Genomic DNA, 21,021 nt, shown 5'->3' with positions numbered 1-21,021 from the left:
GGGCAAAATGAAACTTCATATAAATAACAGCAGGACAAAATGAACTTCATATATATACAGCAGGACAAATGAACTTCATAGATAATACAGCAGGACAAAATGAACTTCATATATAATACAGCAGGACAAAATGAACTTCATATATAATACAGCAGGACAAAATGAACTTCATATATAATACAGCAGGACAAAATGAACTTCAAATATAATACAGCATGGGTAAATGAACTTCAAATATAATACAGCATGGGTAAATGAAACTTCATATATAATACAGCATGGCAAAATGAACTTCAAATATAATACAGCAGGACAAAATGAACATCAAAAATGGCAAAATGAACTTCGAATACAATAGTGAAGGGCCAAGTGAACTTCAAATATATACAACAGGGCAAAATGAAATAAATATGATGCACGATCATTACATTTTTTTTTTCATTTAACCAAGGATATTTAAGGTCAGGTACGTTTGTGTAGAAATAATGTCGCATTTATTATAGTTACAGTTACTCGGTAAGTAAAGAATCCATTGTTTGTTTAATTAGTATGTTTGTCTTTTTCCGCTGAATATGATTTGGAATCTTACTGAACGCGATGTATTTGCTAAATATTCTTTGTGGAGTTGATATCTTCTGTGATGTGCGTATTCTTGTTTCCCCCAAAAAATGCCACATCAATTGTTTTGTTTGAGAAAATTATAATGATGGCTATTTGCTGTTAAATTTGGGTAATTACGCCGCATCCGTGTTTTGAAATGAAGGTCGGCCACACTCAAAATGTTTGAGAATTTTAATCATTGTTGTTAAACAACTAAATTTCAGTCATTTGCATTCGGGACATTTTCGTGTTTTGCAGTTGGGATGTGCAGGGTCCAAAAATGTTTGCGGGGACCGGGATGGAATAATAATTTCTCTCTTTTCCGAATATTTGCTGCACGGAGTAGCAGCCTGACACCACCAGTGTTTGATGTGGTTCAATGCAAAAGGTACGCAGTTCTCCTCTTGCGATATAGATAATCTGCAGGCACTTTTTCCCTTCGATATGTTTAAAATCTGTCCCTATTGCTGCTTCATGATCATGCATCCTAAGAGGTGGTTGCGGTAAATAGGTAATACAAGGAATATTTACTGTCAGTGTGTTCAGCTCAGTGTAAAGAAGCATCGATTATTTGGAGGGAAGTTTGAAGATCTATTTCTAATAGTCTCATATCGCCTTCAACAAAAGTGAGAATCTATTTCCATCCAACTTGTATTAAGGGAAGGGTAGTAAAGACTTACAAAAGACTTTCATACAATGATAAACTGTAGAGACCTTTAAGGCTGTCACGCGAACATCGTGTCGCTAAAGGTTGCACGTCTACGCAAATATCATGTTTCATATTTGTGTGCAGCCGGAACTGCGCATGTTCGTTACATGAACGACGTCCAAACTAGAACTCTCATAGTTTTAATTACTGTCGCCAGTTTGGGCTAAGTTTTGACATAAGCAGTTGGCTGTAAATTGATAAATCAGGCTGCTTGGTCCAAAATTTGGGGCAAGACGCTAAGAGATGCCGTAAGACATGCCTGCTTGACAACCGCCTTTAGATTAAGGTGTGTTATGTCGAAGTAGCATTTGGTCGAAAGTCTGTCAAGATCTCTTGGTAACTTAGGAGAGAGATATGCCAGGCATTATTTTTAAGGATGCAATGGAGTGGGAATTACTACTACAGTAGCAAGTCATTGTTGCTATAAAAACAGAAAAAGAAGTATAGATTGGTAGATACTGACACCATTCGTTATAGACAGGTCTCGTAACTTGGTGTCCGTTTGTTTGATAAAGAAACTTTGGCTGACTGCACTATAGAACAAAGTGCAAAACTTGTAACAGCTCCAATTGTTCAAGAAATTTTCCCTTTTTATCGGAACGACTGCGTCTTGTGACCCGGCAGTCTAACATCCTTCAGCCGTGTTCCGACAAAGTGGGCACAAAGCAGCCAATATTTGTGGCAGTACTGGCATAATTGAAATCGCTTTTGGTCGTAGAGTGGGAGGACTCCATTGCTGCCACCTTCAGTGTTGGTGTAGACTTTTATCAGCATCTTTATGTTGAATTGTATTTTTTTTATACTTGAATGGCTGCTGTCTCTTAATAAATTTCTGTCATGAAATGCCAATCTTTTGTTTTTTATGCTGTAAGTTATTTATATGTTTATTTTTCTCTATTTTGCCCACTGTATAGTTCAGCCGGTATGTTGAACTGTGTATACATTTTAAAACTATTCCCTGAAGGCATTTTGTAAGTTTCCGCTGAAGACTGCAGTCATGAAACCCCCTCATTCGTTCATAGTTTAAATTTTTTTTTTTTTTTTTTTTTTTTTTACATGCTATGTATCCCACGTTAAAATCCTTTTACCATTTTTAGACAAGTACTCCCTTCAGCACACACACAGAGTAAAATGTACTATTATTGGTTTATCTTTTTTTCTTCTAGCCAGCAGCGTTTTATTCCGTTTCCCGATCCGAGTTATTTCTGTAGGAAACAGAATACAAATACGTTTACTCATCGGAGTGAAGACAGCCGAATTAGAATTGGAAAGATAAAGCGCTCTTATTTCTCTTCGCGCGAACGAGTGTTTTCAAGAAACCTCCATAACAAAACCCTGATTAAAAAATTAGACTTTGATGAGACCAGACTTGGGGAATTTGTTATTAGTAATTAGTGTCGCCCAAAATGAAATTTCTTTCGGTGGCGCCCCTCGTGATTTTTGACCCTATGACATCCGGCTAAAATGAATCTCATATCCAGCGTGGTGGATTGTTTTGCCGATTATATGAAGGATACTCAAACGCCAGATTTTCTAATCATTTTAGGAGATGGGTGGTACGTTTTCCACGTCGCAGTTTATTGTGTTTTCGTGTAGGTTTGTTCGATGTGATGGGCGTTTTCTGCGTCACGTTTTTTTTTGATAATTTGGGGTTATTTTCACGGTTTTACCTATTCGTGCTATAATTCTAATACCATTTTCGCTATTCAACCTATCTTCGTGCTATAATTCTAATAATTTTTTTCACGATTTTAACTATATATCTTCGTGCTATAATTCTAGTACGGTTTTCACTATTCAACCTATCTGTGCTATAATTCTAATCATTTTTCTCACGATTTTACCTATATATCTTCGTGCTATAATTCTAATAATTTTTTTTACTATTTTACCTATCTTCGTTCATAACTAATTCCAATACTTTTCTTTTTTCGATTTTGCCTATCTTCGTGCTTTATAATAATTTGTTTTTCAGGATTTTGCCCCTCTTCGGGCTATAATTCTGACGATTTATTATTCCACAGTTTTGCCTATCTTCGTGCTTTATAATAATTTGCTATTCAGGATTTTGCCCCTCTTCGGGCTATAATTCTAACGATTTATTATTCCACAATTTTCCTTGCATTCGTGCCATATTTTATGCAAACGGTAACATCCACTCGAACATGATCAATATACAATTGCAGCGTTTGCCCCAAAACAATTAAAATCTATACGAGTATCGCCATGACCAAATCGAGAAGGATACAGGGCTTACTATAATTATCGTAGTGAATGTATTTATGTGGCTTGTCTGCAATCTCTAACGTCAAAGCTTATTTGTGGGGTTCCCGGACCGTGATTAAAATCGTGTGCGTGTGCCCGGGCATTTCCCATTCATGGATGTGCATCCCCTGATGTTTGTCATTTGCCTGAAGTTTGCTGTCATTTTGGAGATTATCAGGAGAGAGAGAGAGAGAGAGAGAAGAGAGAGAGAGAGAGAGAGAAGAGAGTTTTAATATCTGCAGGAGAGAAGAAAGGAGGTTCTGTAATGTCCGTAGAGGTATAGCGAATTTTCTTAATTTCTGCGAGAGAGAGAGAGAGAGAGAGAGAGAGAGAGAGAGAGAGAGAGAGAGAGAGTTTTCTTAATATCGATGAGAGAGATTAGAGGGTTGTGTAATGTCAGTTGAGAGAGATACAGAGAGAGCAGAAGAGTGAGTTTTCTTGATGCTTTCATGAGAGAAATGAGAAACATGTTCTGCAATGTCCATTGGTGAGAGAGAAGAGAGAGAGAGAGAGAGAGAGAGAGAGAGAGAGAGAGAGAGAGGTAAAAATAAAGGAAAGAAAAAGACACGCAAACAAATTGTTACTAATTTATTCGATTTTTTAATAATTTCCGGTACAAAATTAATTTAGAGAAAGAATAAAGAGATGCCACGACGCCAAAATTCATCACTGCAAAAAAAAAGTAAATAAATTGATTGAATGATTGAATTCTGTAAAACGGTGTTATTGCATCAATAACGGTAGTAAAGGTAATGATAATTTCATTGAAAATGATTTTGACATGGATGATGGCAATATTAATGAAATTAAAACAAATATTGTTCCCTGTTGATAATTAACGGATGTGCGTACTGAGCACAGCTTTCCCAGTTGTAGGACAAGAGATGATCACTGCCCAGTATTCCGCTTTTTGCCGAGTTGGCAACAGTTGTAATATATGTTCTTATGAACTGTTTGTTCCTGGTTTAAAGGGGAATGAAGACAAATATCAGTAATTATATGCTATCTACTTAGAGAAACGGTGATTATTTGATAACGTAAGATGTCAGTGGAGACTTCTTGATATGATAATTGCAAATTGAGTTCCGTTATTTTTTTGGGGGGCGGGGCGGCGTTGGGGGAGCGGAGACAGGGTGGAGTCAAATTAAAAATGCTTGTTTATAATAAAACATTTCGGGGGTTCCCCGGGTTTTATGAAGAATTATGGTGGTTGTCTTGCGTTGTCCACAGGATAGGAGTCTGACCATCTTTGGTATCATAAGTACATTTTCCCAGTGGGGGGTTAGTGCCGTCAGTATACCTCATGCTGTGCACTGTAGGCATTACGTAAGGTTCTTTGCAGCATGCCTTCGGCCCTTAGCTGCAACCCCTTTCATTCGTTTTACTGTATCTCCTTTCATACCCTCTTTCTTCCATCTTACTTTCCAACCTCTCTTAACATTTGATTCATAGTGCAGCTGTGAGGTTTTCTTCCTGCTACACCTTTCAAACCTTTTACTGTCAATTTCTGTTTCAGCACCAAATGATCTCGTAGGTCCTAGTGCTTGTCCTTTGGCCTAAATTATATATTCAGCTCAGCTCATAAGTGAATTTTAATCCTTAGAGAAATGTGAAATTTAATCAGGAGGTGAATTGGTAGAACGAAAGTAAACGTCAAATTTGTAGGGCATTTAGGGTAAGGGGAATTATGATTTAGAGGGATTTTCATTTTTTCTATTTTTGCAGAGAAGATGCAATACACAGAAGTGGAATTGTAGCCGCAAAAACATAAATGGTAACAGGTTTAATGTTTATTGCTGGTGCTGGGACATAGTTATATTCAAGATATTTCCAGTTTTATAAGCGTTTCCTGGTGCATAACCTAACGAGAGAGAGAGAGAGAGAGAGAGAGAGAGAGAGAGAGAGAGAGAGAGAGAGAGAGAGACAAATAAACCCTTTGGTTGTATCTGTATCGAATCAGCGCCTTGTAGTTTCCAACGATTAGATATCAGCTGAAAACAAAGTGTTAAACTTTTCGCCTTGAAGGTATCATAGTTTAGGCTATAAAGGAATCAATAGTCAGCGCCAGAGGGTGGTAATAGTTTCCATCAGATTTTCAGATCTTCGAAGGATGACAAGGTGTTATCTGTTATAGAGAGAGAGAGAGAGAGAGAGAGAGAGAGAGAGAGAGAGAGAGAGAGAGAGAGAATGAAAAATGGGAGAAATAATAGTTAAGGAAATGTGTGTCTGTGTGTGTGTGTGTGTGTGTGTGTGTGTGTGTGTGTGTGTGAGAGAGAGAGAGAGAGAGAGAAGAGAGAATAGTAAAGGAATACCAGATCACGATGCAAGGAGATTGTAGTAGTTTACTTTAATCGACGCACATTCTTGATGTCCTCCGGTCGCTCATATCTCCCGAGCATTCTTTCCCCTCTGTCGTGATGTCTGTCTGTGCGTCTGTCTGTCTATTTATGTATGAGGTTTCACGTATCTTACGTTCTTCATTTAACTAGTCTTAACATTTCTAAGAGTTATGATTCATTACATGTGCTCGGACTGTGAGTGTTAATTTCATCTAGTGACCTACACAAAGCACTTAGTGTAATAGTGTATAATTATGTACGACGCTTTTATGATAGTTAATTTCATGAAGACTTGGTTATTAGTGGCATATGACTTTTCATAAAAATGATTAACTGGTTGTGTTCAAGGAAGATGAATGTCGTAAGTAGTTGCAAATGAAAAACAGCAATTTCCTCAAAACTTTTGAAACAAAGGGGACCGTTCTCTTTGAAGTACTGTTACGTATTTCACGTGTTATGGACGTCAGTACAAAGAAAGTTAAAATAACAAGTTCTCAAAAACCAACACTTCATCGTTAAATTCATCCTGTGCAGTGATCGCCCCTTCCTCTCCACATCTCTCTCAAGAAATAATTGTGAATTTGTTCCTTTATTATAATGTGTGGCGTTATTCCAATTAGAAAGCAAATTGTGTAATATACTTTTAAGTGATAACAAGGTTGTTTATAGTGACCTCAAGGAGTAATTGGTATAGAATGGAATGGTCTGCTTTGTAAAGTTACGTATCTACAGGTTTTCAGTATTTAATTTCATGGGTTTCATTTGTGCTCCTTTTGAAACTTTCAGTAGTACAGTGATTGTTTCTATTTATAGTCGCTCTTCTTTTTTGCATGAAGGTTTATTAATCGTTGTCTTATACGTTATTTCCAGGCAAGTTCAGTATCGATTTTGTTTCATATTTATTTTACTCCACAGAGTAAAATAAATGTGAAACAAAATCGAGTTACCATAAAGTAATGAAATCGAAATGCTTAGCTTAGCCTGGGAATTTTAGAAGACTGAAAGGAAGTTATGAAATCGAAATGCTCAGCCTGGGGATTTTAGGAGATTGAGCACGAGCACATGAGGAGTAAAATGGACGAAAATTAACGGAAATGAACCACGGAGTCTAGGAAAGTGGAAAAGCAATATGAAACATTTACGGTTATTTAAGGAAAGGGTAGAAGGAATATTTTCTACACAATTTTTGATCGGAAGGTAATCAGATTATAGTCACATGAAAAAATAGAGCTAAGAGTCAGAAAGCAAGTGCACCCGGTGCTTCACTTGTAGCCGAAGATGAAGGAATCGAACTGAATTAGGCTCGCAGCTGTGGAAGTGACTTACGGTAGACTCACGGTGAATTAACTCACAGATGAAACTGAGAAGCATTGAAGTAGGAAGGCTCACAGCAAGAGAACAGGATAGGCAAAGAATCGCTACAGTAAAAGTGAACCTTGAAAAGCTCAGTCAGGGAAAGTCACTGGAAGGAAACTGAACTGAAACTGAGTGAAGGTAAAATTAAGTTAAAGCTCTGTAGACTCACAGAAAAGAAATTGAGGCAAGAAAGAAAGAAGGAAAGAAAGGCTGGTCGTGTTGAGGGGGGCGGTGGTTGGGGGTGCCTGACTTGACCTGAAAAAGTCTGATGGTTATATTAAGGTATAGACATAGATAGAAGCTGAAGCAAGTAGAATCTTGAGTTAGTGGTGGGGAAGGGAGGGGGAGGGAGGGTGATGGGTTGGGGGCGGCGTCATTGACGACGAAACTGGATGACAACAGACGCGCGAAGAAGATCCTCAGCGAGAAACGATAAGATCTCCTGCCTAAATCTAACGGCTGCATTAAAATCAATAAGGCCATTGTCGCCCAGGAAGGAAAAGAGCCGAGGATGGGTCTCAATTGCAGGTCATCATCATCATCACAGTCCGACGGACGGAGCATAATTACGGGCTAAAATGAAGGATAGAAAAGATTAAGAAAAAAATACGGCAATCAAAACAGTAAAGCGTGACTCTCATTTGCCTTAAAAAAAGATCAAAGTGAAAATGATTACTAATGGCACTTCCGTTCACGACTTTTTTTTATTATTTTATATTCTTATTATTGTTACAGATGGGATGCCAGCGATAGTGCTGATGATGAAATGTATTGACATTAATCATTATAACTGATATATTTTATAATGGTAGATTAAGATGGATAACTTACTTAGAGTTTTCAGAATAACAACTAAATGTATTAGTAGTAGTAGTGTGAAGGGGAAAAGGAAAAAAGAAACAAGGAACTGTTTTAAAGAAATTAAGAGAGACTATGGAAATTGTCGTATGCCTGAAAATTGAGCTAACTTTTGTAGCAAGAGATGTAGAATGTACAGTGGATGCAGAAGCGTGGATTAAACCAGAAAAATCATATAAGGCGCAGTAAGATACGGTAATTGTAAGATCGTCGTCTTGACGAAATCATTTTAATTGTAGCAATTTAGTTAAAATTTCCATGACCCCGCCATGTGGTCATTTTGTAGGTCGAAGAGGTCTCGGAATTTCTATTGAGATGAACGTGCGTTGAGAAATCGGTTAAGCAATATGGAAAATTTTATTTTGCTTATTTTCTGTGAACCCTGAATAAGGTATTCGGGTTGTTTTCTAATAAATAGCAATAGAAGGAGAGGAACTAAAACTACCGGTGAATATGGCAATTAAACGGACAAGTCTGCAAGACATTTGCCCGAAAGTTACAACGTTTTTTTAAATTTTTTATATATTTTTTTTTTGCGCCTCAGTGGTGTGATCGGTATGGTCTTGACCTGCCACCTCGGTGGCAGCGAGTTTGATTCTCGGGCATTCCACTGAGGGGTTAGAGATGTGTATTTCTGGTTATAGAAGTTCACTCTCGACGTGGTTGGAAAGTCACGTAAAGCCGTTGGTCCCGTTGCTAAATAACCGCTGGGTCCATGCAACGTAGAAACACCGTACAAACAAACAAACAACGCTGTTTTGTAGATTCAAGCTACTGGTAGCAAAGTTGGCCCTCTCGCCATGATGAACGGTGACATTAGATACATTACTCAGATAACGCGACGGTGGGATCGCCCGGCGTGATGCACAACGCAATAGATTAACCGAAGATGCGTGTCGGTAATTGGAAGAGAACCCGTTAATAATAATAATAATAATAATAATCAACCGTTCCCTCTGCCTCCGATGGCGAGGTCTTTCGACGAGAGTCTAGCGGGACTTGGCATCGCGTTTTGCAGGAATCTAAACAAGCAAACAACGGAACGGAAAGAAGGCCAAATTAACGCGCAAACGAGGCCAAACGAAGTCTGCGCAGCTGCACCCGCCGGTATAGGTCAGTCTAACGACTGCGTAATTACGGTAATTGCCGTGATTGTTGTAATTGCCGAGTCGATGAAATAAAGATGAAACGAAAGAGGATGTGATGTTCGCTATTCAGGGATTGTTTAGTTAAAAATGCAGCGAATAAAAATCATCGGCGTTGTTTCTATTTTCCGTTCCCCCGAGATTTATGTGACACTCGAAGGGTCTGAAGAGGAAGGGTCTATTTAGAGAGGAGACGCCGTCCATTACGTGTTGGGAGGAAATTTTATTCTCCTCCGAAGAAATTTCACAATCTTCATGCATTTCAGGTTTTAATAACGCGTTTGCTGGTCTGCAGATCGCCCCCTAACCATATCAAATCCTACTATGCCTTGTTTATATAAGCCATGAATTGGGTCCATGGTAGTTGGATGAATGTGGTGGGGTTTCAAAGTTGGCGATGAAGGCCATTGGGTTAACAACCTCATCCCAAAAGACCCCTTAAAACCAAACCTTGTTGAGTCACTTGATCAAAGGGAAACGACATTGATTATATATTTATAATAATGAATAGATATATATATAGTAGTATATATATAAATATATATCTATTTATAATATGTATATAAATTTATATATATTTATATAGAATATATATATATATATGTATATCTATATATATATGTGATAGATGCAAAGATAAATCGATAGATAAATAGGTAGATATGGAAGAAGTAGAGGAAAAGAAGAATCTAATTGCTGTAATGTGGTCTAGACGCTTCGGCTTTCGACAGAATTGCTACGGGGGACCAGCTATAAATCATCGTCCTAAGTTCTGTAAAAAGTAGATTTATCTTTCCTGAGCAGCTCGATGGGAGTTACTTTACGCTAATTACAGTGTTTACTTACCTCAGTGCCATTCTAATGAACAGCCTGTGGTATCTGTTGATTTATTCAGATTCCAAGTAGCGCTTTCAATAATGTTGATTGTTTTCTTAAAATGGCAAGGACGCAGTGGTTGTAGGCGTGGCTTTTGCAGAATTACTTGCTTTTGGAATATATGTGGATGCGTCAGTGGAGAAGAACATCAACGTCAACAAAATTTTGTGTTCTAGATGAATTTCCTCTGTTTCGTTTTCTTGTTTTAATGTACTTGCGTCAGATCCTTGGAACTGATGCGTCAGTATCAATGGCGTCACCTTTTACATGCTAAATGCGTGAACCCTTTAAAAAGTGATCACGATATGTTTTAATTACGATGAAATTGAAGCATATTATGTAACAAAAGCATGGCATTATCTGATATTTTTACACACACACACACATATATATATGTATATATATGTATATATATATATATATATATATATATATATTATATATATATATATATATATAATATATATATATGTATATATATGTATATATATATATATCTCTCTGTCTCTGTCTGTCTCTCTCTCGCCGCAATAATATTATATCTCTAATAATATGTATATATTATAATATATAGATATCTATAATCTAATTGTATATATATTATTATATAAATTATGTAATTATATATATAGATGTATATTATGTATGTATATTTATGTAATGTAATTATAATTGTATATATAATTATATATGTATGTAGTATATAGTATATATGTATATATATTGCGTCTGTGCGCGTGAGAGACAGAGACAGAGACGGAGAGAAAGATTAAAGTTTCCATTAGTTTATTTTACTACATAATCTACACTAAACGACGCAGAATATTTTACAGTGTTTCAACAAATATATATTTTTTAAATTGCATTTTATGTCTCTCGATTTGCGCGCCCGACAATTTCAGTGCTGCTCATTTATTTGAAAAAGTAAAATGATGAAAAAGGAAAAGTGGAAAAAGAAATGCAAAAACGAGATGATTAATTGTCCAGAGATTATAAAACAGAGACAGGGAGAACAATTTTTTTCTAATAACATCAGTACCTACGCTTTAAGAATTGGTGTGTTAATATTTTTAGGAAATATATTTGCAATGAGATTTCCATCATAGAGAACCTGTTGATTTACATTTTTACTTTGATTCCTAGGACTTGCAGAGAGAGAGAGAGAGAGAGAGAGAGAGAGAGAGAGGATTAGGATGTCTCAAAGGCTTATTAGCCCAACCGACGAGACATGATGTGCTCACATATCTCTAGGAGCAGGTTTTAAAATTCATTCACAGTGCCTAATGATTTTGACTAGCTTTATTTTAAAGTCTTCCGCGCTGTTGCTATTTACAGCTTCTGTTGGCAGTTTATTCCATGTTTCAAATATCTTGTATGTAAAGAAGTTCCCACGATGGGATGTGTTGTATCTCTTCAGTTCTAGTTTCCATTCATTATTTCTTGTCTGGTTTTCTCTTAACATGAATAGGTTACTGTCTAGTTTTGTTCAGGCTCTCTAGCCGTCTTTGGTAACGTAGAACTTGGAGAGAGAGAGAGAGAGAGAGAGAGAGAGAGAGAGAGAGAGAGATACCATTTTTTATAATGCTGGACTCGGTTTTTACATACATTGTTTTTTTTTTTTTTTTTTTTTTTTTTGTGGAGTTGCGTTATTTGTTTGCGTATCGGAGGAAAAAACGAAGTTTTTTTTTCATTGCTAGTCTTATTCAAAGTCCGTATGGAAAAAATCTGTACGTTACGAAATTATATATATATATATATATATATATATATATATATATATATATATATATATGTATATGTATATCTATCTGTATATGTGTATATATATATATATATATATATATATATATATATATATGTATGTATATATATATATATATATATATATATATATATATATATATATATATATATATATATATATATATACACATTTATAATGTTCACACATCTATGTATATATATACACATGCATATATCTACACGTTTACAAGTTTATCTTTTATAATAATTTTTTTTAGTTTTATTATTTATATTTATATAATAATAATAATAATAATAATAATAATAAAATAATAATAATAATAATAATAATAATAATATTCGATGTCTTTTATTTTTGCAATGAGGATTTTAAGCCGTAAAATGTTAACTGTAATAGAATGAATTGTTTTAAAGGTCAAGAGATGAATTACACACCCACGTCATGGGATGGAGAGCTGAGAATAGCAAACAGCTCCGATTAGAGTCAGTTCCATTACGGAGTCGTGTATCTTTCACTTCGCAGGCGTATTTATCGTAGCCTCGCCTCGTATTTCATTATCTAGTCTAATGCATACGTTCTAAAACGACATCATCCATTTCGCAGTCGCACGTATACTCTTACTAAAGTCGTGCTACATTAACTGCTTTCTTTTTCCATTTTGCTGATGCATTAACCTTTTCATGACAACAACGCATTAACATTTTCCATCATTAGCGTCGCGTTTTCAATTGCAGACTCGTTCTTCTTTTCAGTAGTCGTAGGCTTCCATTTATGTTATGTTTTATTCTTTGCAAGTTTTATCGCAATGTCTTATATTTTCCATTCCATTTTGGGGGGTTCTTTAATATAGCTGTGTATCTAACGTTATTTATCCCACTTTCCTTTTAAGTACTTAGTGTTTTTCAGTGGAGATAAGATAAAGCAGAACTGAATGTATGTGGAGGAATTTCTGTGATCGGAAAGATTCTTGTCAAAGGACATGTGCCCATCTTAGTCAATGTTACTTCTTTCTTAGGCTAATGTTTATGGCAGAATTTTATGCCTCTATCACAAACAGTTCATGAAATAATTTACTGTCGCTCTCTGTTTTTCTAGAAATTGAATCCCTCTCGCTGATGTTTTGTAACTATTTAGGGATAACGAGCATATCAAGGGACGTAATTTTACCTGAGGATATTATACTCCTCTTGGGCCACAGGATCGTTGATTTGGAAAGTAATGCCGTTAGCAATCTGCCACTATGGGACTTGGTTTCAAGAAGGTCGATTTGGTGAATAGCTCGGAGATATATTTGTCGCATTTGTGACATAACCCAAGTCTAGATAATTTTATTTTTTGTAAAGACTTGTGATTTTTCTTTTCAGGGGATAGGGGTTTGTTTTGAAACCGTGTGTAATTCGTCGTCTTATTAGAAATGAAAAAATCTTTTAGTCCAGATCACTCCATATTCTCTCTGTCATGTCGTGTGCCCATCGGTATTAATTTTGTTTTTTTCGGTAGTATGGATTTCATATATAATATTGTTACAAGCATTTTTGGGGATTTTAGAAAAAAATGATTCGTTTCTATCATTTGGTATATTACACAATTCCTAATTTTCTTATATTACCCAAATTTTTCTTATATTAGCCATTTACTCCATTGGCGATAAAGCAATGACTAGTTATTACATGCCCTACAACGTTCACATTTGCGAAATGGTATGTCACTATAAATAACGTAGTGCATATTGGAAATTTTTATTATTAATTGTTTTGCTTTATGGCTGATACATAATTAACGTGAATACATTTGTTAGAGTCACAACTGGTGTCACAATCAATGCATTAGTATTGTATTTGTACATGTTGTTGTGATTAATAATATATTCTGGCATGTTAAATCTGGCTATGCTGACTAGCTTATAGGATATCATTTCTCTTAGTCTCTCAGTTCTAATATTCCCTTCGAGGAAGGAATGCAGATTTATCACCTCACAAAGCAAAGTTCTCGTTACAGAGACTTGTCATCATAGACGCGCTACGAGTTGACGGAAAATGCCAGCCTGTGATTTAAGATTTGGGTTGGAATTTTCTATGGCGCCCGGTGGGACATTTACATCAAATATACCCCATAAGTATTCGGGGCGTTCTGTGTATGGAACTCCTGGGAGTTGGATTCTGCCTCTGATTCATTTGCCTAAGTGAAGAAGATGCCTTTTTTATGGCCTATATCACGGTTGACGTTGTCTCGCTTTCCTGCACACCTAGCTAGCGTCTGGTGAAGAAGTTACATTATTCTGGGAGAATTATGCGTTGGTTGTTCGCGAATTACTTGTTTATGTCTATTTCAGTGCGTTTGTACTTGTACAAGAAATAAACATGGTTGCCGTCACATGTACGTTGTTTATGTGCTTATGTGATTGCAACAATGTTTATTTCTTGTACATCAGATATCCTTGAAGTTTCAGCTCTTGGTGAGAAATTTTTCCTTATTTATTAATTTTTAATATATATTATATGTATATATACTCATTCATAATACATACACATAATATTTATGTATGTGTATGTGTGCGCGCGTCAGTCCATCTTGCACGTACATAAATTTACCGGTCATTTTGTTTGAGAGTCCTGGAATCTGTCCAATTATTGGCAATAATCATATACAAAAAAATTAAGTATTGGTTTTCATGGTAGCTATATGCTTCTCCTAGGTATAATGTATACTGTGATCTACTTTACCAATTCTTGAACGATGAATGCGAGGCTTAAAATGCAAACAAATTAATGTTGCATCTACTTGCCGAGACGTGATCAATGTATATGTTAACGAATGCGTAGCACTGTCGCGTGATGAAATATTGCTTATTGACTAAGTTGGTTCCTTTATGAGCGGTAACGGATGAATTGATGTTTCGAAGTCTATAAGTTTTTTTTTTTCTCCAGCGTAAAGAAATCATTTGGCTCCAGTTTCTTTTTTTTTTTTTTTGTGAAAGACATTTGAATGACATTTACAACTTTCGTAATCAGATTAGTCCTGCGACGTCATCTGCTGTTCTTGACTTTGTCGATAAGGCTTTCTATCCTTCCTGTCCCCAGTATGGGAATTGACAATTGGAGGAGATATACCCTAGCGGTGAAAGGGACGTTCTTTTGAGGGTCCCATATTGCAAAGCAAATGAAGAGGGAATGGGGACGCAAATGAGAGATGGTGATTGTCTTGGATTCCTCGGGAAATAGAAGTGTGTATGGCTCGTCTCTCTCATTCATGGGAAATTGGAATGGAAGGGGCCCCTTTTTTTTCATGTCTAAAGTCATACTGTTATTTTTCCGTTCCTGGAAAAAAATTCATACCGATATATTGGGATTTATTTGGTTAATCTTCTCTTTTATTCACACAGATTATTAATAATATACTCTTAAAGCACGCAGTTGCCGGATCTTCGGAAATAAGTACGTAATTCTTTAATAAATTTACATTTGCCGCTACAAAATAGCATTGCAATTAATTTCAATTCGCCTGACCCCAATTTGATAAGAACATTAGAAGTGAGTTCCCCGCTTCGTGACGGTTGTCAAATTGGCGGCGACATCTGTGTACTGAAGTTAACTTTTTAATCATTTGAGTAGCTGTTTCCTTATTTATTAGAAATAGAATGTAATTTGGATTGCAGTTTTGAATCAGTCAGTTGTATGGGAGCTTAAGGAGTGAATTCTCTTTACATTATGACTGTCGGGATTAATTAAGGATAGGAATAGAAACGTTGAATCTGACATAAAAGTACATTCTTATGTTATGGGTATGTGTTTTTTCTTCGTAGAGTATAACTAAACCATATTGTGTAATGTATATACACACATATATAGTACAGTATATATATATATGTGTGTGTGTGTATGTGTGTGTGTGTATGAATGTTTGTAAAAGCTGCGAGAGTGTCTGGTTAACTAGTATACCATACTCACCGTCGTGAAATCGAGTACTCTAAGTATAAAAAGCGTAAGGGCGAGGTTGAGTATGACCATCACAAGGAGGAGGAGCACCAGGGCGTAGAGACACCGCCGACGCCAGCCGTAGAGCCCAAGGCGGTACTGGTGGGGTCCGCACTGCACCGTCGTGCCCTGCGCGTTTCTCTCTGCCACCGTATTCCCCACTGCCCCGCGGGGCCCAGCTCCTTGTCCGCTCCCGGAGCCTGCCATGACTTTCCTGTAGGAGAGGAAGAGGAAAGTTTTGAAATAGCTTTTCATTCAAATTGTATATTTACATTGACATATAAACGTGCTCTAGTAGAGGTCTTGTGGTATGTGAACTGAGATGTTTGTTTGTCTTCTGTGGCTCGATGCTAGGGAAGGAACACCAATTACATGTCGTATTTGCTGTATATATTGGAAAGCTAATTATTTTTCTGAATTTTGGATTTCTAATAGTTGTCGAAGGGGAGTATATAAAAATATATGTATATATATATGTGTGTGTGTGTGTGTGTGTGTGTGTGTGTATTTATATTGTACATTTAGACATATTATATATATATTATCTATATGTTTTTATATATTACTATATATATGATATATATATATATATATATATATAATATATATATATATATAATATTCGAATATTAATATTATATAATTGTGTAGATATTATATATATAATTATATATTATATATATATATATTGTAGAGAGAGAGAGAGAGAGGAGAGGAGAGAGAGAGAGAGAGAGAGATTAGTAGAGGCATCTCCATATTGCATCATAAAAAGAAACCGAATGACATTCAAAGTACAGCGTCCATTTCACCTTGAAAAGATATTTCTTTCCTTTTTATTACATTCTGACAGAAGTACTAATTTTGGTTGTTACCTGTAACATAAAGTATGACTTTTTTCATTTATATGATTTTAAAAAGTTATAACAAATGGGATGTGAATTATAATCATGTGCAGTTTTATGTTGATACAATGGCGATGACATCTCATGTAGGGCTTTGCCTTTTGTCCTTTAATGGCTCAAATTTCTAGCATATAATGAACTCGTGTGCATGGGTACGTTTTTTAGACGTTTTTGTAGACGTTTTTGTAGAAGTTCTGTAAAGCTTTGTTTTATTTGAACGCAAAACTTTGTGTTTGAATTCACGCTTGGAAATGTTTGCCGGTAATTCGTAAATTTTTCTGATTACCTGTTTTGTTGGACTGGGCTATCTGTGGATGACACACACACACATTATATATATATATTATATATATATATATTATATATATATATATATATATATATATATATATATATATATATTCAATTGGAAGCTAAGACCATTTTCCCTTTTCCAATATTTTGATTATATACACGCAACAAAAAATTAATAATTATATCAAGAAAAGAAATGTTATTCCTATGTAGTAAGTGAGGGCAATATTGTTTGGTAGAATTTATCATAAATAGATGATTCATATCCGGAGAAATGAGTAAAAGCCCTTGATAATTTAAAGAATATTTTAGTACGTAATTACTATGATTGTTTGAATATATTCATTTTCAGTATAGTTTCACTTTTACAAACTATTTTGTATTCAGTGTTTGTCTGACTTTCGGTAGCATTAAGTTACGTAGCTTTGTTCTCTTTTTTTTTCTCCTCTCATTCTGAGTCATTTGTTGCTGTCAAAGTTTTGTTATATTGTATTTCATCTTTGTTCAAGTGTTCATTGTCATTCACTCATTGTGCTGTCCCTCTGTTCATTGCCATTCTTGTTCAGCGATGCTCTTTATGAGTCTTTTGTCTCGTAGTTGGTTGATATGCTAATTTTGATTTTAAGTGGATGAAACTTCCAGAAAATTTACACTTTTTTCCATTTTACTGTTTAGACATAATGTTAGTGCTTCTGGGTTTACATATCCAAGTATGTAGTTAATATTTTTTGTGATTTATTTAGCCTTTGTTCGCTGACTTCAGATGTACGCCCTATACAGAAAATGAGAGAGAGAGAGAGAGAGAGAGAGAGAGAGAGAGAGAGAGAACGTATTTGACTTTTGTATAATAATCCCTTCATATCTGATGTCGATACATAGAGAGAGAGAGAGAGAGAGAGAGAGAGAGAGAGAGAGAGAGAGGACGGGATACCACTGCTTGCATGTTACTTAATACCCCCTTGTCATTTTCTGCAAAGTTTAGGGATACTTTTTCACAATTATCTCGTAAGAATTATTGAAGTTTTTGACAAATGTCAACTTTATCGTCATCGGGATTATTTTGAGGTAAAAAACGACCATATCAGTTCGTGCGCTGAATTATTAAAGAGATCCACGGAGTAAATACCTTTTGTTTTGAGATATGAACGCTGATATTTTCCTTGCATTTCTGGATTATTATTATTATTATTATTATTATTATTATTATTATTATTATTATTATTCATTTACATTTTTGTAAGTTTAAGTATCCTTATCCTTGTTATTATTACTTAATTGTTATATTCGTTGTTATTTTATAGTTATTATGATGCTGTCTTTTGTGTCTTTACTATTATTATTGTCAATGGTGTTGATTATTAATTTATGAACATACCAATATTTATTTATTTTCTCCACGCTGTGGCACGGGAGTTTTCCTTTCCCCCAAAATTGTGTAGTGTAGAAAAAGCTCTTATTAAATCCTGGCCCAATATTCTTTGTGCGCCATAAATCACTAAAAGTATTACCAGATAAACACGGCTATAAAAACCTAGATGTCTGCAATTAATTACCGAATGACAGGGTGATTGCAGCCCCCGGTAAAATGGTGATATTCCTCTTTTCATAAAATGCCCGGCCTTATTATGGCTGACAGCCCGCTGGGAGACAAAACTTTCCGCCAACAGATGTCACTCATGGCAGGGCATCAACCCAAATGCGTTCTCCGTATTTTTACATGCTTTTTTTTCTCCTTTATAGAAATGTCTCTTTCGGTCGTATGCAGTTTTTATTTCTTATTTTTATTCCGCGCTTTATTTTTCTTTGTTAAAGGTTTGCCTATATTTTCCACTGATTCTTTTCCACAGAGTTGTCAATTTGTTTTCTTTTTATGCTTTTATTTCTTTAGGGCCGTGTCTCTACTTGCAGTATCATTCGTATTTTTCATTAATTTTTCTTGGATATTTCTGTATTTGTTATGGCTGTTAATTTGGTAAGTAAGAAATGAATGCTTTTCAAATCTGTAACCATTTATATCGATTTATATCGATAGGATTTCTGTTTATTCTAGTTTAAAATGCGAGACTGCCGTGAAGTTTGGGATTATTTTGATCTGGGCAAATGAAAACAGTTGATGTGATTCAAGAAATCCATTCATTGTTATATAATAAGATGCTCTCTTGTAAGCCTAAATGTAACCGCGATGGACATTAAAAATTTTGGGAACTTGGGAGGACGTGCATTTGAAATGGTGAAATGGTGTAATAACGTTTATTTGAAAATCGAGAATCATGCAAGGGGAATCATTCACATTTCAAGAATTTGCCATCGATATTTGCATGAAATTCTGAAACTTTGGGAGATATTTACACTTGAAAGTCCATCATTAAAATATATACTACTTAATGGCAATCCATTAATTATCTGAAACCATAAACGATATGCGCTTGAAATGTCTAAAAAGTAAAAAAAAAAAAAAATTATGTAAATAGAAAACACGCAGTAACATTAACATCAAATTCCTAACTAGGCAGCATTATTTATTGCTAATAAAGGGATTAATCTATAACTTACACTCGAAATTCCAGAATCTGGTAGTGACATTCTTTGTAAAATACGGACTCATGCAATGATATTCACTCGGAATTTTGAAATCATTCACCATTGCTCACCGGAATTCCGGAAACATGGAATCATGTTTACGCGAATTTTTCTCATTCATTATCAGTATTACTGTTAAGCCAAGCAGCATAGGAAAACAGAATGCTGCAAGCCAAAGGGTCCCAAAAGAGTGAGTAAAATAAATAAGACAAATATTGAATAAAATGTAAAGTGACTGATGCCAGCTTGTTCAGTGAAAAAGCCTTTTCACTTTTTCTGAACTTCTGAAGTAACAACTAGACAACTATAGGATTAGGCGCCTTAGTGGCGTGATTGGTATGATCTGGCCTGCCACCGAGTTCGATTCTCGGGATTCTACTGAGGGTTTAGAGATGTGTATTTCTGGTGATAGAAGTTCACTCTCGACGTGGTTCGGAAGTTGCTGAATAACCACTGGTTCCATGCAATGTAAAAACACCGTACAAACAAACAAAGAAAACTATAGGATTAGGAAGAAGACCCCACAATTTACTTACACCAGTCATAAAACTTGAGAAAAATATAGAATTGGAATATCTGAATGCAAAGAGTGATCGGAATTATGAAATATATTATACAGGAAGCAGAATGAGCTGACCATACGATTGTGTTAGGGATTTACATAGATCAAGGATAGAAAATTTAATGGAACCGAAGTTTTGTCAACCTTTTCAAGAATGCTAGTAAGTTGCTGCAGACCAGAGGTGGTGGCAATATTCAAAATTAATATTGGGAAACTCAGTTTATCGATTTTATTTGCAGGTGAAGAAGAGAGACACCAGATCGTGTTCTCGAAAATCATTTTTTAAAATCAAGATTGTCATTTAGAATTTTAAATGGGTTGCATGTAGTTAAAGAAACACTATCAGTGAAAAGTTCTAGTTGGTGTGGGGAATCCATTGTCTTAGACCTGCTAACAATCATACTTTGTGTTTAGTTAGGGTTGAACTGCATCCCTGGTAGTGTGTGCCACGCTCTAGTTTAAGCAAAATCTCTGTTAAGAGATTGAAAACCACAGGCCAAAAAACATAACATGAGTGCGTAGTATATATTATGTAAAGTAATGGGATAAAAACACTATTGTGAGGAACGCTAGAGATTACATCCCTGTAGTCACTGTAGTATCCGTCAGTAACTTCTTTTTTGTCTTTGGGTAAGTTCAATAATAATTCTAAAAAAATTGTGAAGTTTGACAACAATGGTCTAGTGACTAACAATTTAAGGCAGGACGAATCGTACGAACTCTGTGACCGGATTCTGTGGATCGCTGTACGTCATTTGAAACTGAAAGTGTTTCCGTAAAAATGTTAATTAAATTA

At 35.5% G+C, this 21,021-nt stretch overlaps 1 protein-coding gene across 1 annotated transcript in view; it reads right to left on the bottom strand.

Moving 5' to 3' along the window:
• Positions 1-21,021, bottom strand: part of LOC135222895 (delta-sarcoglycan-like) — a gene marked incomplete in the record, with an annotated part of 788,261 nt that overhangs the window by 352,905 nt on the left and 414,335 nt on the right. Inside the window, 1 exon segment of the mRNA XM_064261269.1 lies at positions 15,861-16,101. Coding sequence (XP_064117339.1) covers positions 15,861-16,094 — 234 coding nt within the window.

Source organism: Macrobrachium nipponense, chromosome 8 (genome assembly GCF_015104395.2).
Source record: "Macrobrachium nipponense isolate FS-2020 chromosome 8, ASM1510439v2, whole genome shotgun sequence".
NCBI classification, from domain to species: Eukaryota; Metazoa; Arthropoda; class Malacostraca; order Decapoda; family Palaemonidae; genus Macrobrachium; species Macrobrachium nipponense.
This window is presented reverse-complemented; position numbering and strand designations above follow the sequence as displayed.